The 8,082-nt window shown below is 46.1% G+C and overlaps 1 protein-coding gene and 1 long non-coding RNA gene across 2 annotated transcripts in view; one reads left to right on the plus strand and one right to left on the minus strand.

The window, feature by feature from the left end:
* LOC102925445 (acyl-coenzyme A thioesterase 1) overlaps positions 1-4,856 on the plus strand; it is a 6,430-nt gene extending 1,574 nt beyond the window's left edge. The window contains exons 2-3 of the mRNA XM_006973060.4: positions 1,895-2,097; positions 3,462-4,856. Of these exons, the coding sequence (XP_006973122.3) occupies positions 1,895-2,097; positions 3,462-4,061 (803 nt within the window). The 3' untranslated portion in view covers positions 4,062-4,856. The remainder of the gene's footprint in view (positions 1-1,894; positions 2,098-3,461) is intronic.
* Positions 1-7,695, minus strand: part of LOC143268464 (uncharacterized) — a 26,546-nt gene extending 18,851 nt beyond the window's left edge. Inside the window, exon 1 of the long non-coding RNA XR_013044409.1 lies at positions 7,403-7,695. This is a non-coding gene — a long non-coding RNA (uncharacterized LOC143268464). The remainder of the gene's footprint in view (positions 1-7,402) is intronic.
* Positions 7,696-8,082: the final 387 nt, after the last annotated feature.

An 8,082-nucleotide genomic window follows, 5' to 3' on the forward strand; every position in this document is an offset into this window, starting at 1 on the left:
ACAGCCTGTAATCATTGGGCCGGTTGCCTGACAGTTCCCTGCCCAAGATCTCTGTCATGTTGTATTCTGACCTTTTTTAGCTAACTCATATCTGTATTCAGTGAACACTGCAGCCACCGAGTCCAGCTCCGCTTTGTAAAACTTCCCAGAATGCCCTTTGTTGTGGCATTTCCACGCCCAGGATACTCTCTTGCTCCAGTCTCTGAGTGTGTTTTTGGCATCTAAGAAAACAACTCAGACGCCCACCAGAGGATGTTCCTATCTCCTCTAGGAGTGTTCCTATCTACATCCAGCTTTTCAGACGACCTGAAACTATCAAAAATGAGCCGAGTCTGTGTGACTCTGGAGGAGGATGTAGCGGTGTGCAGGAGATATTGATGTGTGAAAGAAAGAAAAGTTTTCAGGAATGTGAATATGACTTTACTGTTCTAAGAGATCAACTGTTTGTATTTATAAACAATATATATAACCCGGGCTTATAATTGGCATCCATAGTCCTAGCTCTTGGAGTTTACAGTATTTATCAGCACTGTAATATAAGGGAAGAAAAGCAACAACCTCAGTCAGTAAAAAAAAATTATGATCTATTCCTCAGTGTGTTTTCCAACGGACAAACACAGCACACACCTCCAATTAGGAACAAAAATAATCACCTGGGGTCTTCAGTTTTAAAACTTTATTACACATGAAAAGTAAAGTGTTTGTCTAGGACCTAGGAGACCCTAGATTTAATCCCCAGTACCAAAAAGGATGTGGTGGCCCATGCCTATAACCCCAGCAATGGGGAAGGCGAGGCCATAAGGTCAAGAGTTCAAGGTTACCAATGCCAGCCTGGGCTACATGAGACTGTTTCTAAATAAATAAATAAATATATAGTGCTGTGGGATAATGCTTTTGTACACTGGTTTAATAAAACGCTGATTGGCCAGTAGCCAGGCAGGAAGTATAGGTGGGATAAGCAGACAAGGAGAATGCTGGGAAGAGGAAGGCTGAGTCAGGAGAGGCCAGCCTGCTGCCCAGGGCTCAGCATGTAACGGCACACAGGTAAAGCCACAGAACAGGTGGCAACATATGGATTAACAGAAACTGGCTGAGTTTAAGTGTAAGAGCTAGTCAGTGGTTAGCCTGAGCTACTGGCCAAGCAGTTTTAATTAATATATTAAATTAATATATTAATTTAATTAATATATTAATTAATATAAGCCACTGTGTGTTTACTTGGGTCTGAGCAGCTGCAACCCGGGCGAGGCAAAGAAAAACCTTCAGCTGCAATATAGATTTTACATCAATTAAAAATATCCTAGGAAACTGTAGCAAAGGTAGATGAAATGGGGCTTCAGTTTGATAGTTTTGAAAATCATAAGCCTTAGACACAGGAAGTATGGGTGTTGTGAGAATTTGTTTTCCAGATTCCAAGATGACCAATGACGATTTGATATCACAAAACTTGGGCACTCAAGCCATTAGATTCTGAGTTGTAAGGTTCCAAACAAACTTTTCTTTGTTGCTAAAATATGAAGCATACTTATTCCAAGCCATTGGTTTAGGGACATCTAGCACCTTTTGGCACCCGGAAAGTCACCAGTGCTGGCCACTCAGGGCTGCTGCACGTTCTGTACTGTGCTGCTGACCTGAGGACAGCTGGGCCACCCACAAGTGTGAGTCGAGGCAGTAGGGGAGGGCAGTGTCCCTGTCTGGCATTTTTGACAAGGTAAGGTCCCAGATCTCACACTGATATTCACCCAACAGGACACAGTTTGAAAAAAAGGAAGAGCGGCTCGGATGTCCCATGTCCTTCCCCCTGCCCCTTGCATAGACAGAAGAATGAGGTACCAAAACATTTGGAAATTAATCTGCAAGGCGGGAATGTTTTGTTTTTGCTTTTCTTTCCAAGGACCTGGACCCTTTCCGGGGATCGTGGACCTTTTTGGACTTGGAGGTGGCCTTCTGGAGTATCGGGCTAGCCTGCTGGCTGGGAAGGGTTTTGCTGTCATGGCTCTGGCTTATTATAACTACGATGACCTCCCCAAGGACATAGATAACCTTCACCTGGAGTACTTTGAGGAAGCTGTGAACTACCTGCTCAGGCACCCCCAGGTTGGCTGATACAGTATTTCAGTTTAAAATTTGGGGTCCCAAGTGCCTCCTCAAGTCAAAGTTGAATTTGCAACCCAGTAGCTTAAAGCCTTATAGCAATCAATATTTAGTCTTTTCCATCTCCACAGAGCAAAGTATATTTAACTGGGGATGATTTCAGGGGGCATGAAAAGGTGATGGGCTGGAGAGATGGCTCAGTGGTTAAGAGCACTGACTGCTCTTCCAGAGGTCCTGAGTTTAATCCCCAGCACCCACATGGTGGCTCACAACCACCTGCAATTAGATCTGGTGCCCTCTTCTGGCCTGCAGGGATACATGCAGGCAGAACACTGTATACATAATAAATAAACCAAAAAAAAAAAAAAAAAAGTCTTCCTAATTCAATTTTGGGTTTGGGGATTTAGCTCAGTGGTAGAGTGCTTGCCTAGCAAGCACAAGGCCCTGGGTTCGGTCCTTAGCTCCGGAGAAAAAAAGAAAAGGTGGTTATATGGAAGTCTGAATCTCTCATAGGGTGACCCAGATTGCTGAGGGGAGAGGGTTACCTCCAGCAGTGTCCGTTTCCCGCCCAAACTGAGGTGGTCGAGACAAACCATCATGTCTGTCACCTTAGCTGTGTCACAGTCTTGTGTCTATGATTTTGTGTCCAGCCTCCGGGTTTGTTATACGCATTAAGTGACCCATGCTCTTGGAATGTGTCTCTGTCATTTACTGATAGGATTGTATTGATCCATTCAGCAAATACTGGTGGGTGTGGACCCAGCATGGACAGGCAGAGAAGACGAGGCCATGTCTACACATGACCATAGATACAGTGTGGGGACAGGGATGGAGAGCGAGGGGACAGGGAAAAGCAGTTGTGGAATTCCGTGTTTGTGAAGTTGCCCAACTGATGGGGGGAACGGCTGACACAAAATAAAGGGCGGAAGCCTGAATCTGGAGACTGAAACATTATCTGCTGATAATTGTCTGGATCAGTCCAGCACTTATGACTCTGTAAACACTTCAGTACCCATCACCACTTACTAGAAAGAAAATAAATACAGAAAGAAATTAATAGTGACTCAGAACCTTCCAAAGCGGCTTAGGTTGATTCTGTTTTGTTCATATACACCTGGTTGTGACTTTATATACACAAATATATATACCAGGCACATTAATTATCTATTATCAGCCATTTAATTATCTCAAACAGGGCTTTTCCTGGGATTTCTCCTTTGAGAGGCAGGTAGACTCTGAGCTTCGCAGATGCCCATGACCCTTCCAAAGTCAGGATGGCAAAGAGTCATACTCAGGCTCAGGGCCACCCACTGACCTACCTCTTATGTGGGCTCATTCTCATTTTTTTCCCTCTGTGTCTTTCTCAGGTAAAAGGTCCAGGAGTTGGAGTGCTTGGCATTTCCAAAGGGGGCGAACTTGGCCTTGCGATGGCCTCCTTCCTGAAGGGCATCAAAGCTGCTGTCATCATTAATGGCTCTGTGGCTGCTGTTGGGAACACCATAAACTACAAGGATGAGACTATCCCTCCAGTGTCTCTTCTGAGAAATCGAGTCAGAATGACCAAAGATGGCCTCCAGGATGTTGTGGAAGGTCTGCAAAGCCCTTTGGTAGAACAGAAGAGCTTCATCCCCGTGGAAAGAGCAGACACGACCTTCCTGTTGATTGTGGGTCAGGATGACCACAACTGGAAGAGCGAGTTCTATGCCAATGAGATCTCCAAACGCTTGCAGGCCCATGGGAAGGAGAAGCCCCAGATCATCTGCTACCCGGAAGCGGGGCATTATATTGAGCCCCCTTACTTCCCCCTGTGCAGGGCGGGCATGCACCTCCTGGTGGGGGCTAACATCACCTTTGGAGGGGAGCCTAAGCCTCATGCCATGGCCCAGTTGGATGCATGGCAGCAACTCCAGACTTTCTTCCACAAACACTTGGGTGGTGAAGAGAGGACAATCCCAGCAAAACTGTGATTTTATTTAAGTTTTACTTTATTTAACATCTCTTGTATAATATTAGAGGGACAAGCCTTAATATTAATACTTCCCAGGGGCTCAGGAGAGAAACTGTGAATGGCGAGGACTATTTTTGAAAAATAGAATCTCAGCACACTGAGCTCTGTAGTCCACTTGCTTTAATTCCTCTGGCATAACATCCTGTATACCCAGCTTCAGTTCTGTTCTCGTGCCTAGCTCTTTCTTGCCCGATTTCTCTCTATATTTATCTACTGCTCCCTCTAAGTTCTCTCGTCTAAATTCTGCCTCATCTAGGTCCTTTTCATCTCGTTCTTACCCAGCTAGGACTTCCCCATCTGACTCTTCCTCATCTTCCATCTCGTCCCCCCCATTCTCTCTGGTCAAAAGCCTCCTTGTCCCTCTCCGTTCTCCATCTCTCCATTCCCCCTAAGTCTCTCCAGAGTCCAGTTACAAACCCAAGCAATAGTAGTCCCCTGGTCAAGCAAGATCACCAGGCTTGAATTCTTTTGTGGTCATAAAGGCAGGTAAGAGTTTCCTCAGGCAATGATTGTCAGGCTTCCAGGGTCAAAAGGTGATAAGAATCTCATAGAGGGGCAGTAATTGTTAATTATCATTTGCAACCCAAAGGGAAAGTGACTAATGAATTAACTAAAGGCTAAATTTGGGTAATACCTAAGAAGAGAGATCTTATGTGCTCAACTATAATCTTAAACATGATTGGTAGAAAATGTTAAAAATCTCTAAGTTGCTAGGTCAATGTGAGAAAATAAAACTGTCTTCTTTTTTCCTGTGGCTCCTATCTGTCCAAGCTATCTGCCGTTTTTTCTGCAGGGTGGGGGAAAGTGTGCTCAGTTGCTAGGCAACCTGTGTACAGCTAGATGCCTCTGGTGATAGTTGAAGGGAGATCTGGAACTAGAGGTAAGGTTTGGGAAAGGAGGAAGTTAAGCTTAATTGGCACAGTTTGTTCTAGAGAATACAGAGATATCTCTGATAAGATACTTTCCTCCATCTGGGGATGGACCTGGCCGGATGCTGCCAATGACGATAATTACAGGGAGGCTTGAACTGGGGTTCTGGCTGTGCATAGCTGTCAGCTCAGAAGGTTATCTAAATATTCTTTAGTAGAGGGGAAATGGTGCCCAATAAATGATGGAAAAGCTACATTCGCAAGAAACTCATAGCAGGAAACAGCTGATAATCAAAAGCCAAATATCACCAAGGCTCCTTGAGCCTCAGCCTGACCTCTGGAAGGCCCTTGGTTTCTTCCAGGTATCAGCTTTGTCATAATCAGCTGAGATCCTACTTTGTATATTTTTGTGGCCTGCAGCAAACATCTCTAATGCAGGTCTCTCCTGGGAATAGCCTCCGCTCTGTGTGTGTGTGTGTGTGTGTGTGTGTGTGTGTGTGTGTGTGTGTGTTTAATATCAATGTGAAGGTTTCCCCCCAATTTTTTTTTTTTTTAATGCAGGCCTTATCAGTCTGGGAGGGGAATGATGTAGAAAATGTCAGGTGTGGCAGAAGCTGATCTCCTGCCGTGGCTCAGCCTGCAGGTGGCAAGAGCTGGAGCTCTGAAAGAGAGGCCGAGTCACTGTTTCATCACTGGAGTTCAGTCATTATTTGCTAAATGGCTGATTAAAAAAATAAACGATTACCTATTGCTTAAACCACCATCAACAGGGGCTGGTGCAATGGCCCAGCAGTTCAGAGCACACACTGCTCTTACAGGACCTACACTTGCTTCCCAGCACCTGAACCAAACAGCTCACAACTGACTGTGACCCCAGCTCCAAGAGACCCAGAGCTCTCTTCTGACCCCCTTGAGCACCCGCACACACGTGTTCATACCCCCCCACACACGTGTTCATACCCCCCCACACACAAACAATTAAAAAACATGGTCTTGAAAGCATAAACGATGGTCCTTCGTCTATGTTGGCTCTATCTTGTGGTTGCCGCTGATTGTAGACTTATATATGTAGACTTTTTCATGTCATCACCCCCTCCACAGTACACCACAGCTACGAAGACAGCATTGATGCTGTAGTACACACTCTAAGTAATCTGCAAGTGACTTAAGGTGACCTGTATGTCATCTGGAAATCCGATTCTGGATGAGACATGTCAGTCATTGCAGATTTGGCCTCTGTGGTGGTCCAGGCAATTCCTTATGAATACCTGTGGGGTACGTCGGAGGCTTGGTGTACAGATAAAGACCAGGGGTTCCATCCTCAGGCCACTGGATGCTGGTTTGTTTGGGGAACCTGGCTCTTGGTGTAGAAACAAAAGGCCCCCAAACAAAGGCTAAATTCTCAGGCTTTAACAAGCCAGCTGTGACGACCTGGAGCCTGGCCCCAGTGGCTTAAAAGGCATGATATAGATAGACATCTGGAACCTAACACCTCATGGTCCCTGGAACCTTATCCAAATGTCTAGTCTCAAGAAAAACAGCCGATACGATAATATTGTCTACTCAACAAAATAGCACGATGGCCAGATGTCCACCCAGACATGGGCCACACCCAAATGGCTCCTGAGATAGAACCAATGACTTCTGCCTCCTCGGCCCGTTCAGGAGCTCACCCACTGTCCTAGTTAGGGTTCCCATTGCTGTCATGAAACACCATGACCAAACGCAACTTGGGGAGGAGAGGGTTTGTTTCATTCACAGTTCTGTGTAACAGCTCATCAACCAAAGCTGTGAGAGCCAGAACTCATGCAGAGCAAGAACCTGGAGGCAGAGGCCATGGAGAGGTGCAGAGGTGCTGCTTACTGGCTTACTCTCCATGGCTTGCTCAGCCTGCTTGCTTATAGAACCCAGGACCACCAGCCCTGGGGGGGAGGGCACCACCCACCATGCTCTGGACCCTTCCCCATTGATTACTAAATAAGAAAATGCCCAGCAGCTGGGTCTGATGGAGGCGTTTTCTCAGCTCCAGCTCCCTCCTCTCTGGTGATTCTAGCTGGTGTCAAGTGGACATAAAACTTGCCAGTGCAACTGACCCCTTTTCAACCTGACACACAGCACATCACTTTTCAATTAAAGCCTGTCCTCTCTCATCTATCCCCAAGATGGCACATTAATATTGATATCACAATATAAAACATAACTTTAAAAATCCTCACAAATCCAAACACATTAACAATCCAGTCTCTTTAAAATATCCAATCTCTTCAAAAAGTTCAAAATCTTTCAGCTATGGGCTCCTGTAAAAATCAAAATTAAGTTCAACACTTTCTTCAAGAGGGAAGAACCAGGGCACAGTCACAATCCGAACAAAGCAGAACCAACTCCCAACAGCATAAACAACTCAATACCCAATTATCTGGGATCCACTCACTATCTTCCGGGCTCCTCCAAAGGGCCTGGGTCACTCTCCAGCTCTGCTCTCTGTGGCACGCACAGCTTGTCATCTAGGCCTGGCTGGCTCCACTCCACTGCTGCTGCTGTTCTTGGTGGTCCTCCATCCCATGGTGCTGGCATTTCCAAAACTGCTGGGGTCCCTTGCTGCAACTGGGCTGTGCTTTCACCAATGGCCTCTCCTGGGCTCTCTTCGGGGACACCAGCCCTTCCTGCCACAGACTGCCAAGCCTCGACTGCTCTCCATGACCCCTGCATGCCCTCAAAACCAGTCCCAACTGGATGACTCTTACACTTCCGTGTTCAGCTGCCAGTACAAGAACAACCTTCCTCATATCTAGAACACAGCTTCTGGGTGCGGCCTCTCAGGAAGCACTTTCCAGAAGCTTTCACCTTAACAATGCCAGTCACCGCTAATTTTTTCAGCTGACTAGCATTGAGCATCTCAGCAAAGCAAAGGTTTCACTAACATTTAATAATGTACATCATAAAACCATCTTGTGGGATGGAAAGATGGATTAAGTAGATAAGAGTGTTTGCTGCTCTTGGAGAGAACCAGGGCCTGTTCCTAGGGCCCATATCAGCTGGCTTGAAACCACCTATTACTCAGGTTCCAGGGGATCCAATGCCCTCATCCAGCCTCTGGAAGCACCTGTATGT

This window comes from Peromyscus maniculatus, chromosome 14, assembly GCF_049852395.1.
Source record: "Peromyscus maniculatus bairdii isolate BWxNUB_F1_BW_parent chromosome 14, HU_Pman_BW_mat_3.1, whole genome shotgun sequence".
Taxonomy (NCBI): domain Eukaryota; kingdom Metazoa; phylum Chordata; class Mammalia; order Rodentia; family Cricetidae; genus Peromyscus; species Peromyscus maniculatus.